The sequence below is a fragment of the Balaenoptera physalus genome (genome assembly GCF_965194825.1).
Source record: "Balaenoptera physalus genome assembly, chromosome: 17".
In the NCBI taxonomy this organism is placed as follows: domain Eukaryota; kingdom Metazoa; phylum Chordata; class Mammalia; order Artiodactyla; family Balaenopteridae; genus Balaenoptera; species Balaenoptera physalus.
In genome coordinates this window covers 4,902,460-4,924,013 of record NC_138895.1, presented here as the reverse complement: position 1 = coordinate 4,924,013, position 21,554 = coordinate 4,902,460, and the positions used below count along the sequence as shown (strand labels likewise).

At 41.8% G+C, this 21,554-nt stretch overlaps 2 protein-coding genes across 11 annotated transcripts in view; one reads left to right on the top strand and one right to left on the bottom strand.

Annotated features, from left to right (window-relative positions):
- Positions 1-6,364, bottom strand: part of TGS1 (trimethylguanosine synthase 1) — a 35,889-nt gene extending 29,525 nt beyond the window's left edge. For all 3 annotated transcript variants that reach the window (XM_082433005.1, XM_082433006.1, XM_082433007.1), the window contains exons 1-2: positions 6,107-6,364; positions 1,555-1,619 (exon numbers count right to left, since the gene is read on the bottom strand). In XM_082433005.1, coding sequence (XP_082289131.1) covers positions 1,555-1,619; positions 6,107-6,210 — 169 coding nt within the window. In that variant the 5' untranslated portion in view covers positions 6,211-6,364. The remainder of the gene's footprint in view (positions 1-1,554; positions 1,620-6,106) is intronic.
- A 77-nt stretch (positions 6,365-6,441) lies between these two features.
- TMEM68 (transmembrane protein 68) overlaps positions 6,442-21,554 on the top strand; it is a 33,007-nt gene continuing 17,894 nt past the window's right edge. Inside the window, exons 1-4 of one of the 8 annotated variants that reach the window (XM_082433082.1) lie at positions 6,456-6,595; positions 13,691-13,735; positions 14,327-14,529; positions 14,621-14,720. In XM_082433082.1, coding sequence (XP_082289208.1) covers positions 14,476-14,529; positions 14,621-14,720 — 154 coding nt within the window. In that variant the 5' untranslated portion in view covers positions 6,456-6,595; positions 13,691-13,735; positions 14,327-14,475. Of the gene's footprint in view, positions 6,596-6,626; positions 7,543-12,952; positions 13,091-13,690; positions 13,736-14,326; positions 14,721-21,554 lie in introns of those variants that run through there. The other 7 variants (XM_082433078.1, XM_082433079.1, XM_082433081.1 and 4 more) reach the window with 7 other exon arrangements.

Genomic DNA, 21,554 nt, shown 5'->3' with positions numbered 1-21,554 from the left:
ACTTGTGAAAAAACAGCCAACTAAGCAGCAGGAGACAAGCCCTAGTCCGGCTCTGCCGGCCGCTGTCCACCGGCTGCTCACTCAGCTCCCTCCGCGGGGCACCTCCTCTCGCTGGGCGCTGGGCACAGTACTGAGGACGCACGAGGGAACACAGCAGGGCGGCCCCGGGGAAAATGTCTACATTTCCACGTTCCCATCTGCAGCACTGCTGCACTCCATCAGTGGATTTAAAATGATGACTCGTGGAGTTATTTTAGGAGCTGTTAATAAGGGAGATGAGAGGTAGGTCTTCAGGCCCTTCACGGGTACTTCAGTCACGACTGGATTTACACCCTGGGACTCTGTGGGGAAGTTCATTTAATGAAAACGTTCTGCTGTTAAAAGTCTGAAATCTACTGAACTGGAAGATCCTTTCAAGCTCTCTGATTCTAGGTCTTAGAGAAAACCTGCTTTGTCATAACAAAACAAGTTATCCTAATGTGGTTATCTAAAAGTAGATCATACCACTAATTGGCCAAATGCCATCCAAATGCTCTATTTTAAAATGGGAGACAAAACACTTTATATATTAGCGTACTCAACTAGGGCTGCGCTGCACTCCAGCTACATGATCTTAGGCAACAGAACAGGGAATCTTCCCACTGCAGAGACAGAGACTGAGAAAAAGAGATCTTAAGTGCACAAATTCTATTAAAAGAAAGAGGGGAAAGAGACACCTATCTAAATAATGAAGGCGATTCCACTTGCCATTCCACTGAATGAACTTGTGAAAGCTCAGCAGACAGCAAAACAGGGAATGTGAATCAGCTCACCTCCGTGCTCCTCTCATGGCGTGCGTGTTTTCTTATGTTAGGCGGGACCCTAGGGTCTAGAGAAACCTTATTTGTACAATGTAACACTGAAATGTAACCAAACGTTTCGTCCAGCGTGTAACTGAAGAGGCAGCGATTTGCTCCATCACTGTGAGAGGTGGGGGTTTTCGAGGGTAACGTGACACGCTACTTGTGCTGATTTTAGCCTGCAACTTGGGCCGCAGTTTTCCCCGTGTCCGGAGAAACATAAAAGATCTGTGTGGAAAGGACAAATGGGGCCCGGAGAGGGAAGTCTGACAGAGACCAAGATGGTTTTCAGGTAACTAGGTGAGGCTCAAAGCGCAGAACAAATTCTATTTGCTATTTGGGAAAGTTAATCCAGACTGTGGCCTCTTTACTTCAGCCAAAAGACTGTGGCTGTTCACTTGGAGTTTATCCTGAATGGTTTATGTACAAAACTGCTGAAGTATTTAAACAAGGAGGCCGTTAGCATAGGGTGGCTCTGATGCCTTGGTAGCCTTCCCGAACAAGCCAAAACCTAAGCCAGGGCCAGGGCACTCCGACCGGAGGAAACGGAGCTTAACTGCCGCACACGAGCAGCCCAGAAAGCTTTCCCAAGTAAGGCAGCTGCGCAAACTACGGCCAGGCAAGTAATTTCCTTGCTTTGCTTCCGCCTCTCCTCTGTACACTACCATGGTTAGTCTTAGCAAAAAAAGGGCTATGTAGCTTCATACTGTATTACCTGCACTGTTGCCATCGTCTTTAACGTAGTAGCCTTTTAATCCCAAACTGCACAATTTCCGATCTCTGTGAAGCAAATTAAACAGTCAATATTGAAAAAAATTAAACTATAAATTTAGTGAAAAAACAAGCTTAAGGCAGCATAGATTAATAAGTTTAAAAAACAGAAAAGCTATCTGCTAATACATTTTTCTTATCTGTAATATAGAGGTAATAATACATACCTCATAGGGTTCTAATAAGGATTGACTGCACGTGTAAAGCATTTGGTATATATCACATGCAAAGCACGCTATAATGATAACTACTAATTTATTAAAATTAAGTGGCAGTTCTGAATATTGGGGAAAGAATCTGATCCTCCTTGTGATATACAAACAGTGAAATATTCTCTAAATTTGCTGTAGAAAGTGAGCATAAACGTGACAAGATTTATCTTACACCTTTATAAACCCACACGCAGACCCTAGTCCATTTGCAAATAGGCCAAGTAATCCACTGCCTAGTAGATAAGATATTCATGGTCTGAGCTAAGGTTGTTTTGGGGGACTAACATAAAATTAAGTTCTTATTTTATTAAACTGAAACATACATCGAAATAAAACAATTCGGTCTCAATGAGTTTTAAAAAGTGAATAGTTAAACTTTTCTTTACATATCTACTTCTAAATTTTTTCTTTACTAAGATAGGAATTTCATAAGCAAAATAAACCTAACAGAACACTTAAAATAAAGGGAAGGGGGGAATTTTGCTATTATCTTCCTACCGGTAAATTAAGCTGTAATAAACTCCATCATAACTGCCATAACAAGGCCATCTGCAAGTAATAGCTAATACCACTTTTCTAATGGGAGCAACAACAAATTCAACAAAACAGAATTCTTGTGTACTTGATATATTTCCTATCCCCCATTTATCTTTTGACACTTTATAAAACGTAACGTAGGTGGTGACTCAGCAGGACGGTGAACGGGGGAGGGGATGAAGTGCAGCTGTGCTCTGGCAGCATGCCCATGGACCCCCAGCAACTTGGGGCCTGGGGGCGGTGGCAGCCACAGAAGGGCATCGACGGTGTGCCCGCCAGTACCCGAGGGTATGGGGCATGAAGGTGTCAGATGGAGAAGAGGGCCGATATGGTTGCAAGATTGATTACACCGAGCAAATAAGTAAATGCACTGAGGATCACGACAGCCAAGATTCTCCAACACACACATTTGTGTATGTACGTAAAATGCGCTCGTAGCCCGCCTAACTGTGTCTGCCCAGGGTGCAGAAGCACTGAACACCCAGCAGCAATGAGCACAGCAAGCACCCAAGTCCTAGTTTCTAAACACTGCTCTCCACGAAAAGGAACCGGGGCACCTGGGAGAAACGGCACTTCCATGCTGCAGCGTAGACTGGAAAATTATATTATTGTGCCAGAAGGTTAGGAAGAGCTCAAAGAATGCCAGGGACCCATCAAAAGGATACAGGGGCCAGTTCAAGGGGCTCCCACCAGCCATCTGAGATGAAAGGAACACCAAAATAAATGATGATAGTAACAATATATCCATTAATAAATTAACAGTCCAGAGGCCATGTTAATAGAAATAAGGGAGTGAACAAACAACGGGGAGAGAAGGGAAAGTGCTCCACAGAGAACGCTAACTAACAAATGTAGGAGTGATGGACACACTGAACCGCTCTTTGGGAACCTCAGGGGTAGCTGGCTCAGACAGGAACCGGGCTACTCTTCGTTGCGGTGTGTGGGCTTCTCATTGTGGTGGCTTCTCTTGTTGCGTAGCATGGGATCTAGGTGTGCGGGCTTCAGTAGTTGCGGCACGTGGGCTCAGTGGTTGTGGCTTGCGGGCTCTAGAGCGCGGGCTCAGTAGTTGTGGCACATGGGCTTAGTTGCTCCACGGCATGTGGGATCTTCCCGGACCAGGGCCCGAAGCCGTATCCCACGCATTGGCAGGCGGATTCTTAACCACTGCGCCACCAGGGGAGTCCTGTAATGGTTATTTTTAACAGCCCTATAACACTGTAATTATATGTCCACTTCATATAGATAGTGTATAGAAAATTAAGTGTGTAGATGAGACAGAATTATTACTCCAATTACTGAACTCATAAGACAGTATGTTAATGTAATGTCCTCAAAAAATAAAAATTAGTTACAATATTATGTTCTATTTCCTGCCTTTGAGGGGAGGTGTGAAAATAATCTTCTCTTAATTACCGAGCAGTTATTTGGCACCTATACTAAAGCTCACTTTCTGTTTTCTGCTACATGGGACTGACCTTTCAGTTTAATAATCTATTTGAAGTTGGCCAACAATCAAATGTACTGTTCTTAGAGTTTGAAAACAGACTTTTTCCCTACCTAGAAAATCAGGGTTATACTCACGAGCCTCTGAGCTTCCAGCACGTCTCCCACTCCCAAGGACTTTTCAATGACTATTGGCGACAATTCTAAGACTGTATCTCCAAGGTCTTTTTGTTCTAAAGGGTTATAATTTGATCATTAACTGATCTAAAGGAAAAGACCAAGCCATTCTTTTCTCTTTACCTATTTTGAACTTAGAAGGTAGTTTAAAAAAGTGAAGTAGAGCTTCCAAGTTTTAAGAAAGGTATGAAATTATCTGTAATGAAAAGAATGCACATTTTAGCTCAAAAAGACTAAATGCAACGTAACTGGTGATTTATATGGCAATTGAATTATTTTTGCTGTTGTTGTTTTTGGTTGCGCGATCTTAGTTCCCCGACCAGGGACTGAACCCAGCGCCGGCAGTGAAAGTGCTGAGTCCTAACCACTGGACTGTCAGGGAACTCCCAATTGTGTTTTAAATAAAGTGGCTTTAATTGAAATCCAGTTGCATATTGTTTTCTACAGGTAAGGTATTTTTCTCAACATTTTATAACTTATATTCCCTCCCCTTCTTTGCTTTTTTGCGCAGGAGACTTCATGAAGACGGCACCAAGACTCAAATGGGCTGCAGGCTAAGAACTAAGGATGTGCCTTGGCTGGTATGTATACAAGCTTCGTTCTAGGCCCGCACATTGCTGCTACTAGAGGCATCTTCAGAGATGCAAATCTGAACCTGTCTTCTACAAAGTCCTGCATGTCTAGACCCTGCGTATCTCACCAATCCTGTCTTCTATTTTTCTTTCCCAGTCATTTTGTTTCGCTTTCACAGGCTTTCTTTTGCTCCCTCCAGGCTTTTTACAGAGTTCTGCCTTGCTGGGATGTTTCCGCCCACTCAAACATATCCTGGTTTATTTCCACTCACCTTTTGGACCACTTTTCAAACGCTACTTTCTCTAAGAAATCTCTGTGATCCATGGCAGAAGGTTGGGTTTTTGCTATAAGAGCACCTGGCACTTCTCTCCCATCTTGTACTTACAACTATAATTAACCAAATAATTACGTACCTGCTGTCTTAATATTGATAACCTTTGCTAGAAAGTAAACTCTAAGGATGTAGGGAGGCTGTGCCTGATACCCCAGTGCTAACCAGTACCTACCACCACGGAGCACAGAGAGAATTCGCTGAATGAACACACGCCTGCATGAATACAGAGACGACAGTATGTCGCTTTTTTTTTTTTGGCCGAGCCCTGTGTCTCGCGAGATCTTAGTTCCCTGACCGGGGATCGAACCCCCGACAGTGGAAGCGCGGAGTCCTAACTCCTGGACGGCCAGGGAAGTCCCCAGACGACAATATTTTTTCATTAAATTTAATACAGCGCTTAATATTTTTTTCCGGATTAATTTGCCGATTACTCCACAAAAACACATGGCGAACAGTGAGAATTCCTTGCAACTTAAATTCTATCTTAATTCTATAATTCTAAATAAACTATATTAAAAGTATCACATAAAATTCACTTCCACAAGTTGAACCTAACAATAAGCCAGTGAGAGGATTAGGGTAGATATACCTGTTTCAGAGATTAAAAAAAAAAAAAAATTAAGTGGCAGAACTCACACACCTAACATATATACATATATATAACAAAAAAAAAAAATACCTAAAATCCAATTCTTGAGTCTGTGCTTTCCTACCCACTGTCTGCCACGCAAGGCAATTTGTGGCCGAAACAAGTATTTTCCAAAAATAAGCACGGCTCAAAAACTGATGTGATTATAGTTAAATGTTTTCTCCCGGGTAATGAGAAGTTCTATTTATGTGCATTTGTGCTTTAATAAACCTAAAGGTTTAAAAAAAAGATGTTAACCAGAAATGTTACTCATCTTCAAACCTCCACCCTGTGCTATCACATCCCAGATCGCTTTCATTTCACTTCCCCGCAGCTTGTGACCGTCCCCTCAGTTGACGAGTGTAAAATGACAAACACGGGCCACCACGTTCTCTCCTAACAGCCCGCAGAGCAGACTTACTCCATCACTTCAGGGCCGTGGGCGAGCACGCCGTAAAGCCCGAGGACGGTTCTTCCTTTCTCTCAGGCACCACTGTACCCGACGGTCGGACACTCTGGCCCCGGTCCCGGGGATCCATCGCCACCCCAACCCCTACAGGTCGGGAAACCAAGAGGCCCGCGTGCGACTTACTCCACAAACGCCCTGGAGCAGAGGCAGAGGATGCAGGAGCCCTCCCGCAGGTCTTCAAGGAAGAGACACATCTCCGCCACGAAGCTCCACTTCTCGCAGTACATCGTCGCGCCTCAGAGGAGGCGGCCACGCGGCAGACGGCGCGGGAAGGCCTCCCGGCCGCTGTTCGGCTGCTGGGGACCGAGGGCAGGACTGGAGGCGCGCCCGGCTGCCGGGGAGGAACGGGCCCAGGAGCGCTCCAGCCCGGAGCACGGGAGAATCCGCAGACGGAAGTGGTTCCGGAGGTGGGGACACAGGAAGGGACGGGGCGACGGGCGGTGTCACACTCAAGGCTGCTCGGGCTGCAGCCGGCGCTTGGCTTTTTCCTTCCGGGTCTCTCGGGGAGAACGGCCGTTCGAGTTCCTCCGCTTCCCCGGGTGAGCCACCGAGGAGCTCCCGCCGCTGCTGCGGGGTGAGGGCGAGCCGAGCCCCCTCTGCTTGCTGCCCGAGGTGCGTCGTCCCCGCCTGGGCCTCCCCGCGCTCCTCGGCGCCCTGCCAGCCTCCGGGGCCGGGGCGCCGCGGCCGCGCTTCTCGTCTCGCCGGGGCCGCGCGGAGTCCCCGGCCTCCCGCCGGACTCGGGCTTCGGCTGGGGCCCCAGAGTGGCCGGGAGGGAAGGCCCTGCCTGGGTCACAACGAGCCCATTCACCTCGGCCCGCATCTCCCCTCGCGCCCCAAACGCTGCAGTTCGGCGGGCGCGGCCTCCACTTGGGTCGGGGCGAGGTGCCTCCCCCCGTCCCTGCAGGTCCCTGGGCTTCCCGGGGCCGCTCTGGTAGGGAGGCGAGTGGAGCCCACTGTGTGAAGCCGAAGGTGGTCGTGGGGAGGGGGGTCGCGTCCACACGTCAGGCCCGGAGGGAGTCCTGGTCGATGCCCCTTTATACCACCTGTGTGACCCGGGCGGGCCACGGAACCCTCCTGGGCCTCGCTGTGAGCATCTGTAAATAGGGATGATTCGTAGGACCTGCTTTCTCGGACTGCTGGAAGGACCGAAGTGGGTATCAGACCTCTCACCTGTGCTGTTAATAGTCCGGGTGGGTCTGTACTCTGGAGGCGCCTGGCTCTGTTTCGGTCTCCGGAGTCTGCAGCCTGTGAAACAGGGCTCAGCCCTCCAGCTGCTGATTATATACGAAAGATACATGTGCACAAACCAGGATGTCGAAAACTGGAGCAGCGCTGCTGGATTTGAAAAAAGCAATCAGTGTTTGGTGCGTGGCATTGGTTGAGATCGCCCAGGCAGTTTCCTCCTGAAGCACGTTCAGACTTGAAGGTTGTCGGAGCACTTAGGACTTGGCTTGTGCGATGGATGCCGGAGTTGGTTTGGTATTCCTTTAGAATATGTAAGAGCTAAGATAAAATCCAGACGTTTAGAATGGCCCCTAATATTTTGGCCGCATTTACTGGTGAGTGGAAGTAGAAGGTTAATGTTCAAATGAAATGTTTATTCCCGCATCCTTACTGCTGCCTTACTCATGTTAGTGATTCAAAAAGATAAGACTGCTGCACAGTTACACCAGTACGGTCGTGTTAACATTTGGGGGATGAGGATAGTTAAGAAAATAAGGGTGGAACAATAATTATGAGACAGAGTGGAAGATTTTAGCTAGGACATTCTAGGATTGAAAAAAAAAAACCACCTTGAAAGGTAATTCATCTCAGAACCTAGAGTTCGAAGCTTGAAATCCAAAAGATATTGCTTTAGAGATAAAATGGTTGAGTTTGCCAGATATCATAACTGAAATATTAAACTTCAGTTTTATTGATGGTTTGAAGTAGAGTGTACTCACTAAAACTGAGTACAAAAGCCCTGTTAAACCATTATTAAATCTGCAAAAAGGAAAAGGGAAAATTAATTTGGGTTTCAGTGAGTATTTCTTGTAATTGGCATTTTCAGCACATCCTCAATGTGGCTCATATACTAAAAGTAAGAAATGAATCTGCTACCATCCATGGTGCTAAAAGTACCAGTAATGGTTAAAAAAAAAAAAAAAAAAAGGAATAGATTTATTTCTTTAAGTTTTTGTAGAAAACAAAACAAAAAAATCCTGTTTTATTAGTTTTTGAAATATTCTGATTTTAAACATCTATAAAGTTAATTATTATAAATGTTCCTTGCCATCAATGTCAACATGCTGATATTTCAGCTTGTCAACTTCTTCTTACAAGTTACGTGAATTCCAGATGGGAAAATATGTGATGCATAGGACTGTTTCACTGGAGATTTCTTGGGGGGAGGGGTTAGGAAATAACCTAGAATTTTGGTAACTAAAATATTATATCTCCCCCAAAACATCTTTTAACGATTACAGTTTTTATTGGATTACAATAAAGTGGTAGGGAGTCACGTACAGCCTATGGTAAATTGGAGGGGAAGAAGGGCCAGGCAGAAGCAGAGGGAAGATAGAAATTGCAATCTTCATATTTTCAGCCTTTCTGTTAGAGAGAGAGAGAGACTTGAAGTATAATGAAAATCAGGAAGTAGGAGAACTGGGTTTTAATTTTGGCTCTTGGTTTTTCACTGAATTAATTTAGTAACTGGGTAAGTCAACTTGGCTTTCTATTATTAACTTTTCCGCAAAATTAAGAGGTTGTATTCATTGAGTTCTAAGGCCATTTTCCCATTATATCATAAGTAAGTATTTTATCAATTCAAAAGCTTGTTATTTACATTCCTTTGATAGTTCTCTAGTGACAAACTTTAGGACACTGTCTTGGTCCACATTTTTGTCAAAAATTTGGATGAACAGAGTTTACATCCATCTGTGTTTAGTTAGCCAGCATTGGTTAGGTGCCTAGCATGTGCTAGGCATATTATTCTAAGTGCTTTTACATATGTTTTCTCATATAACGATCTATTTAGTGACATATCCCCTGTGTTTAGAATAGTGCCGAGCGCAAACTACATACTTGTTTGATAAATATTTATTGAGTAAATGAATTAAAAACCGAGCGATGTAAGTCTTTTTGGGGGCATCCTCTTTCTTATACACTGTATTCTATCCCCTCTGGCCTAGGCCTCAACAATAATCTCTCTTGCATCATGCATTTCTCGTTCTCCCATTGATACATCATCACTGGTATTAAAAACTTCTGTATTTTTGTTCATCGTAAGACAACAAACTTGATCCACATTCCCTTCTGGATACCCACCTGTTTTTCTGTTCCTTTGTGCAACAGTAATCCTCTGAAGAGTTGTCCGTATTTGCTATTTCCAATTCATTCCCTCCCATTCTTTCTTGAACTTTCTCCACCTGACTTTTATCCCCTCTCTATCAAAACCGTTCTTATCAGGGCTTGTCAGTGCCTCTGTGTTGTAAAATCCAAGGATCAATGATTTTTATCTTACTAGACCTCCCAGAGTCAGTCATATGAAACAGCTGAGGACTCCTTCTTTCCTGAAACACTTTCTTACTTTGACATCCAAGATGCCACGCCTGGAAGGAGAATGCTGGTTCCTCATTGGCTTCCCAGCTTCTAAAGTGTTGAATGCCCCAAGGCTCAGTCTTGGCAACTTTTTTATTTTATATTCATTCCCTAAAGGGATGTTCCTTAGTTTTACGGTTTTCAATACTGGTCTATATGTCACCGAATCCCAGGTATATTTCTTTAGCCCTGACCTTCCTGCTAAACTCTGCTTGTGTCCAGCTGCCTAGTGAACATCTCCACTTGGATGTCCAGTAGAATCTTAACGTGTTCAGACCTGAATTCCTGATGGCCAGGAATTCCTGCGGTGTCTAAACCTGTTCTTCTGGCAACTCCATCCTCTCACCAGCAAGCTGACGATGATGATGATGGTGATAGTAACACTTGTCTAGTGCCTTTATGGTGGAAGGCACTCTTCTGAGCTTTTTTCACGGCAGTCTCATTAGGTAGGTACTGTTGATATTCTCATTTTATAGATGGAGAAACTGATGTTACGTAACTTGTCTGGGTCACACGGTAAGTGGCAGAGCCTCCCAGGATACAAACCCACGTTGCCTGGACACCATGAGGCCATATCGGACGTCCCCTCTCGCTCACGTTCTGCAGGCATTCACCAGCGTATCCTGTTGGCTTTATCCTCAGAATATATCCAGAAGCTGATCGTGTCTTACAGCCCTCACTCTGGCACACATGTCCCAGCCACTTTCATCACTCATCTCAGTGACTGCAATAACTTCCTGTTTGCTCCCTGTGCAATGTATTCTCCACACAGCAGTCATTTAGAACCCACCCTTCTGGTGCCTTTTCCATCTCACTTAGGTGAAAGCTGGCCCACAAAGTTCTGCAGTGCTCCCCACTTCTGACTGCCCCCCCCTCCGCCCCGTCCCTCTTCCTCAGCCTGACTGCTTTGCTGACCACCCCAAGTGCACATCCTTTGTACTCACCGTTCTTTCAGCTGGAATTCTCTTCCAAATGCCCACACGGTTTGCTTCCTCACGTCCTCAGGTCTTGGCTCAAACATCCTTTTAGAGAAGCCTTCCCAGACCACGCTGTATAACGTAGCAGCCCTCTCCTCCTTACCCCCTTGCCTGCGGGATGTCGTCTCCATGGCACCTCCATCATCTAATGTAGTATATCTAAGTTCTACTGTTATCCCAGTTTTATCGATCTTAGCAAACCCAGGCCCAGGCGGGTTACTCTACCTGCTCTGCTCGATATTGGGTAAGCAGAGTCAGTCACAGGGCGCGACCTGAGTGGTGAAAGGTGACGGAACCAGGTCCGAGGGGTGGCTGAAAGGATTAATAAGGATTCTGACTAGAAAAGAGGATTCTGTAGCTTTGTGATGGCTGTCCTACAACTTGAGAGGTTGTCTAGTGGAAGAGGTTCAGTGGTGCAGAGCTAGGTCCATGGGGAAGATGCCAACGAAGTGAGTGTAAGGAAGATCTTTTTAGCATCTCGATGAACGGTTTTGATGGCGGAAAGGGCGCCTTTTGAGTTTTCTGTTCTGCAAGGTTTTAAATCAAATTCAGGGTTGATCACTTTTGGAGCCGGTCCTTGCGTGCAGCTCTTGGACGCCGCTAGCAGACGGCTAGATCTTGCGAGGGGTCTGCATAACCTCCGTCCCTGGGAGTCTGCCTTTGCACTGTCCCTCTCCCCTCCACTGTGTGTGCTAAGTGTGTGTAATAAATCAGAACGTAACTACGCACAAGAGGTATACTTCTTTTACCAATTCGGGTGGGGCGAGGTACTAAAGAAGGTGTTTTAAAATCACAAGATTTTACAATCCTATTAAAAATTGGAAATGAAACTAGATTTTTTTTTTTAAAGTCTTTTTGATGTGGACCATTTTTAAAGTCTTTATTGAATTTGTAACAATATTGCTTCTGTTTTATGTTTTGGTGTTTTGGCTGCAAGGCACGTGGGATCTTAGCTCCCTGACCAGGGATCGAACCTGCACTCCCTGCTTTGGAAGGCGAAGTCTTAACCACTGGACCACCAGGGAAGTCCTGAGACTAGATTATTGGGACAATTGTATTAAGCAGTAAGGGTCAGATCACGAAAATGATTGGTTTTCAGGCCTGGGAAAAGCTTCTTTTAACATATTTGAGAAGCTATCATAAATTTTTTTTTTTTTTTTTGACAAATGATCTGGCATCATTTTCTTTGACTTTTTTTTTTTAATTAATTAATTAATTAATTAATTTTTGCTGTGTTGGGTCTTCGTTTCTGTGCGAGGGCTTTCTCTAGTTGCGGCAAGCGGGGGCCACTCTTCATTGCGGTGCGCGGGCCTCTCACTATCGTGGCCTCTCTTGTTGCGGAGCACAGGCTCCAGACGCGCAGGCTCAGTAGTTGTGGCTCACGGGCCCAGTTGCTCCGCGGCATGTGGGATCTTCCCAGACCAGGGCTCGAACCCGTGTCCCCTGCATTAGCAGGCAGATTCTCAACCACTGCGCCACCAGGGAAGCCCCCAATTGTAAATTTTAATGTATTAATATTTGAAAGCTCTTTCTGTTGAGATGTAGTTCATCATAATATTCACCATTTAAAAATGTGCAACTCAGTGGTTTCTAGTATATTCACAAGGTCGTACAACCATCACTACCATCCAGTTCCGGAACATTTTCATTATCCCCCAAAGACACCTCTGTTTCCATTGGGAGTCACTTCTCATTGTCCCCTCCCCCAGCCTCTGACAGCCACTAACCTTTCTGTCTGTGTGGATTAGCCTGTGCTGGGTATTTCATGTAAATGGAATCATACAAGGTGTGGCCTTCAGTATCTGACTTTTTTTTACTTAGTATAATGTTTTCAGGGTTCACGCATATCATAGTATGAACTAGTACTTCATTTCTTCTTGTGCCTGAATAATATTCTGTTTTCTGGGTATAGCATATTTTTATCCATCAGTGGATGGACATTTGGGTTGTCCATTTTTTGGCTACTATGAATAACGCTGCTGTCAACACTTGTATGCAGATATTTGTGTGAATATATGTTTTCCGTTCTCTTGGGTGTATACCTAGGACTAAAATTACTGGGTCAAATGGTAACTCTATGTTTAGCTTTTTGAGGACCGCCAAACTGATGTCCATGGTGACTGCACCATTTTATATTCCCACCAGCAATGTATGAAGGTTCTAATTTCTCCATATTATCAACAACACTTGTTATTTTCCTTTTTTTTTTTTTTTTTGAATATAGCCATCCTAGTGAGGAAAGCTCTCATTTTAAAAAGTAGTAAGTTTTGCCATGTTGCACTCTAAATGATCAAACACTGGTAAATTTTAGCCGTTTGCCTCTTTACATGGATTGATTAAAATGTGATGTAAATAAAACACAGGTTGTGGGCTTAATGTGTGCTGCTGTGTCCACCTTCTGTTACCATAACAGGCCCAGATTTCTCACAGATAAATGCTATTGGTTACAAGGAAACTGGACTAAATCCTCTAACCCTGGAAGAACAAGTCAATTCTGTGCCCTGCTAATATGCCAGTTATTAGCAAGATAATCTTGGCTTCAAGACAACATGTAATTGCTCTTGTATATCTGTCTCTCCCTCTCCCTCCATCCCTTTCTTTCATTTCTTCATCTCCTGCCTCATCCTCAAAGGACTTGAGATGATTTTCATTAAGTTTATATGGTATGGAATAATGATAAAATATCTCTAAGGGTAGAATCAGAAGCAGAGAAAATAGGAATGGAAGAAGGAAATCTTATGTAGGAGAACATGATCATGAGGGCTAATATAATTGCATCATCGAATATCATGTTTGACCATCAGCTTATTATCTGGCAATTACTAAAAAGAGACAGAGTCTGTTACACATCTTAACTTCATACTTTTTCTCTGAAGAAGCAAAGTTTCTATAGCTGTGAATTTAAAAAATGTCTTAGGTGGGGCTTTATAGTGTGGAGCTAAAACACTGTATACAGGTGTCCTCTCTAAAAGCATTGGTAGTGTGAGTATAATTTTTAATTGTGATACACTAGTATAGGGCTGTAAGCGTAATTGTCACACATTGGTGAATGTGTCTTGCCATTTATTTTATGGAAACTCTATCTCTGGGTATTAATGATTATCTTTTTTTAAATCGTATTTTTCTTCCTTTTATATACTGTGTTTTTCAGAATACAGACATTGAAGCTTGGGACAAGATATTTATCTAATTTCTGGTAAGTTAAGTGAATGGTTTAGAGAATGACATAGAATAATTGTATGCTGTATTTTTTCAATCCTTTAAGATACAAGAGAAATTTTAGTGACTATAAGATAAAAATGACACTGACCAATTTGTATTATTGTATAATGTCAGAGGAACAGAGAGCTTTTCTATAAACTTGCTTGTAAAAGGTAATATCTAAAAATGTATGTCATCATTTCCTAAGAATTGGGTTACTTTTATTGAATCAGATATTGATGTTTTCTTCTATGAAGAATAGTTATCTCAACATAACTTAGTTTAAGATACAAACGTTCAGTATGATCCACTTAAGATATAAGTCACATTATTAAGATCAATCTGAAATTTCATTCATCAGCTTTATTTTCCTCTTGTAATTGTAGCTTGTGAGTTATTTCAGAAGCTAAACCCAACACACTTCACAAATGAAACCCATTTTCACATTTAAATCTGCAACAAAGTTAACTGTTAACAATCTACTCATTTTTGGTACTAAGAAAGGACTACACAGTATTCATGTAGGCTAAAACATTTAACATTTCAGCTGTGAAGAGAATAACTTTGGATTATTTTTCCCTTTTAGTGGCTAAATTAAAGACCTGCCATGACGTCGAAGAAAGAGACTGAATTTGTCATTTTCACCTAAAGAAAAATGATAGACAAAAACCAAACCTGTGGTACGGGACAGGATTCCATGCCCTACATGACTTGTCTGATCCACGTACTTGAAGAATGGTTTGGTGTGGAGCAATTGGAGGACTACTGGAATTTTGCAAACTATCTCTTGTGGGTTTTTACACCACTCATACTTTTAATACTTCCTTACTTTACTATCTTTCTTCTCTACCTTACTATTATTTTCTTACACATTTATAAGAAGAAGAATGTATTAAAAGAAGCTTACTCTCATAATTTATGGGACGGTGCCAGGAAGACGGTGGCAACGCTGTGGGATGGACACGCGGCCGTCTGGCACGGTAAGCGAGATTACTTTGAGTTCTGGGCTCCTGTTTGTGTGGGTGGCGCTGAAACCGTGTTATCCTTCCATTTTGTTGATTGAGGAAATACTGAAAAATATAATGGAAGGGATAGTTACTATTTCCTGTTACCTGTTTGCATGCATTGTGCATATATATGTCTTTCTTAAAATGATTTTTTCTGAGCACACTAGTTTCCATTAAACAAAGAACCACGTAATAACGTAGACTATTAATATAAGCTCAAATAAAAAATTAATAGTTAAGAATCTAAGAGAGTAAGAGATGAATTAAAACAGTATAGAAAGCTGTTTTGAAAATATTTTGCATTTACTTCCATTTTGTTCAAAATAAGTTTGACTTTCCCAGTGTAGAGATTTTTAAAAAATGAAATATTAAATAATATTAAATAGTAATAATATTAAATTAGATATAATATATGTACCAAAATTTGCCCGTTTTCCATTTGCTGTGTGACTTATTCAGCTGACGTGTTGTCATTTTAATCCTCCGTATGCCTGCAAATCTTTTTTGAGCGCTTGACTGTGCCATACAGTCAAATGCTTAACGTGCATCAGTTCTTACGACGCTGTAGAGAGAGTCCATGTGTTATGTCCATTTTACAGTTTTCCCATAAGGAAACTGAAGAACGGCGAGGTTGTTATGTGCCCGAGGCACGCCAGGGCACCAGGGAGAAGGGCCAGGATGCAGCCTCCGATTCCTGGTTCCAGGCCTGTGCTCCTCTGATCTGTGCTGTGCCGCAGGCTTGTCCCCGGTTGGGCTCAGGGTCAGAGTAGTGGTTGTCAGCAGCTATGCAAACAGGAACCACATGCCGTCGATGTGTTGAATTCTTAGTATTTACCCATTAGTACGCATGCCCCTGCCAGTCCGTACAGCTCTCACACCTGCTCGTGGTTGTTCACCTGAGGGAGGATGCTGTTTCAGCATTCCGTGACCAGAGACCGTGTCTGTGTGGACTGCTCTTGTTCACTGTCTTTAAAGCAGTGAGACAGAAGTTCAGTGCCCTCGTTTACAGTACTCGGGAAACTATGTCCCCCTCCCACTTATAACCCCCTATACTTCAGGGTAATATATATTGTAGGGAATTTGAATTTTTTTCTGTTTCAGGAGACATGATTTAATGTGGATAAATTCAAGTGTTAAACTTATTTTGTAGGAGCATATATAATTTTGAGGTATTTATTATTTATTTCTCTGAGGTATTTAAAAATATGCACCTATGGCTCAGAGGAAGTAAAATATAGAGTTCTTACCATGTTTTAATGTTTTATTTATAATAATTTAACATATTTTATTAAGATAAGTGATGCCTTTTAAAATGATTTTCTTAACTCTGTTCTTTAGTGACATACACAAAAGGCATTTGTGTGCATATTTGGATTTTGTATTGATGTCAAATCAGTTTTAATTTATGCTTTGTAAAGAATCTTCAGAGGAATTTTTTAACTAATAAAAATGTTCATTTTAGAAAATGTGGCGAGTAAAAATAAAGAACAAAATAATAGTCACCTAAAATTTACCATGCAGTTGAATTCTGTGTGTTCATTGTTTTTTATTTGTGTGGCAGACTAGTATTTTCATGTCGCTAAGCCTCCTTACATGACTTATAAGGACCCTATGGACTCTGTAAATCCTGTAACTAATTTAGTTACCTATTGAACTGTTGTTTGTTTATAACTGGTTTACTATAAGTATCTTTGTATAAGAATCTATCCAGTGTTTCCTGTTTTGAAGTTAAATTTTACCCTCTACCGTATATTATGTAAGTGCTCTATCATTTTTCAAAAAAATCTGATTCTACTACATCAAGAAACATGAATTTGGTATTTCTTAAATACCTGCATTTCTAGGTAGTCTGTCAATGAAGCCCCTACCCTCAAGTTGCTTACAGCCTTTAAACTATAAAAATTTTGACTTTTTTACTTCACATTTTACTATTATTTTTTAAAGAAATGGACATACTTTATTCACTAAAAGGGTCCTATAAATTAAACCATATGTAGTAGAGTTTTTTATGGGAAAATTAAATTGGGGTTTCAAGAGAACATTCCCGCTGTCCTTCAGTTGGGTAAGAGTTTCCTTCCCCCTCTTCTGTCTTTCCCCCAGGGAAGGACTCCTGGGTCCAACTCCTGAGTTCAAACCAGGCTCTGCCAGTCACCGCTAGGGGACCTTGGACAGGTTACCTGATTTCTTCTCCCCTCCCTTCTCCCTCTTCCTCCTCCTCCCTTCCTTTTGCAACAATTATGATTTTTTAAACTTCATTTTAAAAAAATTTAGAATTACAGAAAAGTTGCAAAAATAGTGCAGAGTTCCTATTTTTCACTCAGCTTCCCCTAATGTTAACATCTTACATAACCATTTGTAGTTATCAGATTAACAGTGGTATAACACTATCAACCAAACTACAGATCTTATTCACATCTTACCACTTTCCCTGCCATTGTCCTTTTACCAGGATCCCATCCTGCATTTAGTTGTTACGTCTCCTCCAATCTCTGACGGTTTTTTAGTCTTTTATGACCTTCAGACTTCTGAAGAGTACTGCTCAGTGATTTCGTAGACTGTCTCTTAATTTAGATCTGATGTTTTCCATAAGTTGATTGAAGTTGTGCATTTTTGATAAGAATCCCTCTGATGGTGGGTCCTTCTCAGCACATTGTATCCGAGGTTCATGATGTTGACATGTTTTATTATTGGCGATGGTGACTTTGATCACGTGGTTAAGGAGGTGTCTGTTAGGTTTCTCCACCACAAAGTTGCTATTTTTTACTTTGTAATTGATAAATGTCTTGGGAGAACTCCTTTAAGACTATGTAAATAACCCTTCTCTTCAAACAAGATACTTAACTTTTCTGGACTTCATTTCCCTCTTCTGTAAAATGGGTTGTTGTAAGGATTCACTGGGCCTTGATGTAAAGTACTTAGAATAATTTTTATTACATAATAAAAGTTCAACAAATGTTAGCTATCATCATTACAGAGCATCTTTCTCCAATAATTTGGAAAGCACTAAAATATATCACTTGGCTCTTGGTCACTATTAAGTTCAACTTCACACACCTACTATGTTCAAGGTTCCTAGTATTTTCAAGGTATATTTTTAGGCTATCAAAGTTTTGATTCTTATTGCTAGCAAGAAATGCATTTTGCCACCCAGTATATACATTACAGGTATATACTATTTTATCAAAAGTGTATATACTCTCTTCATGCGATCTGCTCTATTTTCTATTCTACTCTCTCATTTAAAAAGAAAAATGCTGACTATAACTGACTAAAGTGATTACATAACTCAATGAGTGATGGCAACCAGCATTTGAAAATCACAGGTGCAGGTTAGCACGGGCGCACCTCTAGTAGGAGGTGTGGTGTGGGGAAGGGCACAGGTCGTGGAGTCAGACGCATGTGGGCTTGCGTCCTGGCCGTACCACTGTGTGACCTCGAGTAAGTTACATGGGCTTTTCTTACTTGGGTTTCCTCATCAGTGCAGGGATTCTGTGAGGACCAAATGAGATAGTTGTTACGGATCCAGTACAGTGCCTGGCAGGTGAATGCTCAATAAATGTTCATTCTTGTTTCTGTGGGACAAAAGTGAAAGCACTATTCATGGAGAAAGTAACTTTTGAACGAGGCTTTGAAGAATGAGTGGGAAAGAAATTGAGTAACTATTTCACAGCATTTTGTTTAAAAATTAAATAGACAGTTTTGCAGGAAAAGAGAAATGATCAAACTTGGTTCAAGAAGGAGAGAGAAACAGACCAGTAATCGTGAAATAAATTGGAACAGTGGTCAAAGTTTGTATCCTCCTCCCTTCAGAAAGGGCCGAGAGCCCACAAGTTATACTAAACTTTTAAGGAACAGATAACGCCCATCTGTGTTTGAGAGGGTAAGAAAAAATGTGGAGCTACATAGTTTATTTTGCAAAGCTAGCAGAACTTTGCTATCGAAACTAAGGAGAACACAAAAAGGAGATTTGCAGGTCAGTCTCATAGAATGTAGTTTTATAAAATTCAATAGTTATGATAAAAAAAAAAATCTTAGGAAGTGAAGACTAAAAGGTACTACTTCAATAAAGGGAATGTACCAGAAATCTTCAACAAAGATGATCCACATTGGAGAAGTGGAGAAGTATTAAAGTGAGTCCCGTAAGCAGGCGCCAGGACAAGGAGGCTCTCACCTCTACTATTTAACATTGTCCTGGAGCTCCTGGAAATAAGTATAGAGATGAGAAAAGAAGAGACGCCTGAAAGAACCAAGTGAATCCACTTATCAGTACTAATATGATTAGTTAGCAAGGGAAATGGGCAAATGATAAACACAGAATTAGTAACTACTCATATACCACCAATAATCATTTTTAAAATGGAAAGGAAAAATGCTATTTGAGACTAAATCTAACAAAAAAACACATAAAAACTTTATGGAGAAACTGTATACTTTACAAATGGAATTCAAAAAAGGTGAAGTGGATAGAGAGTCTCAGCGTAGTGGAGATGTTGCTCTACAGCCCACACTCCCAGTTCGTTTACCAATTCAGCGGACTTCTAACGCTTTTTCATCAACGTCTAAAATTCATATAAAAGGGCAAACAAGAATAACCAAGACAAATTTGAAAAAACAAAAGAGGAAGTTTTCCCCTATCATATCAAAACCATTAACATTTATAATGATTAAAATTACGGCGTTGGTACAGGGAAAGGATCATCACAAATACATGAAACAGATTAAAAAGTCAGAAACGTGAATTTAGTAAATGATAAAAGTGGTATTCCAGATCAGCAGGAAAAGATATAGGAAAATATTTGATGATCTCCAAGTACGGAAGGTCTTAAAGAAGATGCAAAAAAAACAAAAACTGTTCAAAAAAGACAACTAAAAGACACATCAAAAGATGGGGCAGATCACCGCAAGTCATTGACAACATAGCTTAGAAAATAATAAATTAGTAAGAAAAGAAATCCAACTTAAAAGTGGTCTAACCATGTGGTCTAAAAATGGTCTAAATATAAATGCCAATAAGAGATTCATAAGCCCACTAGTAATTAGGAAAGTGCAAATTAAAACTGCACTGAGATAGCATTTTTACTCAAAAGATTGGCAAATAATTAAAGTTTGTTGACATTAAAGGATGAGAATGTGGAGATGGGAACTCTCACTCAGTGCATGTGAGAAAGTACTGTAGTGTGGCCAGTCAGGAGGATGATTTGGTAGTTTCTGTTATAATTTAAATGGGTGTACCATATGATCAACAGTTGCCCGTCTTAGAATCCAGTCTAGTGATAAATTCACACATTCAGTGCACAAGGATGCATGTAAATGAAAGTTCATTGCAACCAATATTTGAAAAATTGGGAACAATCCAGTTGTCCCTAAATAGGAAAATGGCTAAATGTACTGTGATAGGAATTCGTTATGATACTTTATAGCCATTAAAAAAATCATCAAAAAAAATCACTACGTGTGTATATCAAGTAGACGTCCAAGATATGTTGCTGAATGGAAAAACTGAGATTCATTACTATAGTCCTAATAGGAAACTACCTGTGTTAAAACATGCACACACCCCAGTACTGAATAAAATGCAGGGTGTATTCAGGACCAGAAGATGAATCATTCATGGGTGAGATGTATGCGGAAGGATGAACCTGGAAGAGTAGACTGAAACTAGGCTTTAAAGGCTCTCGAATGCTATGCTCAGGAGTTTGACTTTATTTTGTAGGTAGTTTGCCTCTGTGTGCTTTCCTGAGGAAGACTCAAAAGGATGGTATTGTTATTTTACCGTAGTGTGTAGGTGTAGAGCCTTAAAAATGGATTTTTGGTGACAAATTTAGAAAGGATCTATCTCTTAGGAGAAGATTATCCTTATCTGGATTCATGACGCTGACGTCTAAAGCCAGTAGGCAGTAACTCATTTACATAATAAATAATTGCTATGGAGATGAGGCTACCTGAGCGCCCCGTGACCTTCAGATCCTCTCCCTGTGGGCGAAGCTACCGGGAAGCCAAAGAATCTGGAGAGTGCTTAGGCTCAGGGGACAGAGCAGGGGAGGTAAATAAATGCGCATCTCTTGGCATCAAAGAAGAGAACCACAATCGTCACAGAGTAGGGCTGTTTTCATTGACGGGGCCCAGACCACTCGAAATGTGCATACAGAGGCTCTCCGTCCCTGGACAGCGGATGGACGGACGGTGGCGATAGCTGCATCCCTGATTGCGTTCTCTGAGCTGGTGTTGCCCATCAGACCCCCAGGACTGGGGTTCTGTAGGCAGGAGAGGACGGGGCCGCACTTCAAAACCAACATTAGGAAGAGGGAGTGATAGGTTTAAGAGTTTTTGGAGGTAAAAGGCACAGAAGGTGGTGACCAGGGGAATACAGAGTCTGAGGGAGGAGCAGGGAACGTGCCCCAGGATTTCTGCTTTTGCTCGACAGGGAAACATGGGACAGGAAGTGCTCCTTTAGAGGCGGTCACGTGAGCAGCACAGAGGAGGGAGGCGCCCTGAGTCCACGTGACACCGAAAGAATCTGACTTCACTTGATCGGTAATTGGGACCTAAAAGGCCTTGACATTGACCAGGGTGATTATCTGCTGGTGCTTTTATAGCGAGGGGCGGTATGACCACATCCACGCTTTACAAGTGACACAGTTGAATATTGGGGCTTAACATTTAGTGGCACGATGGTAAACTCTAGTTTTTGTCAATAATGAATTGATTCATTGAATTTTTCTACTTTCAACCAGGTGATTTGGTATTAAGTAACAATTATTTCTCAATTCTTTTTTTAAAAAAAAAAGTATTCTGGAAAAACAAGAG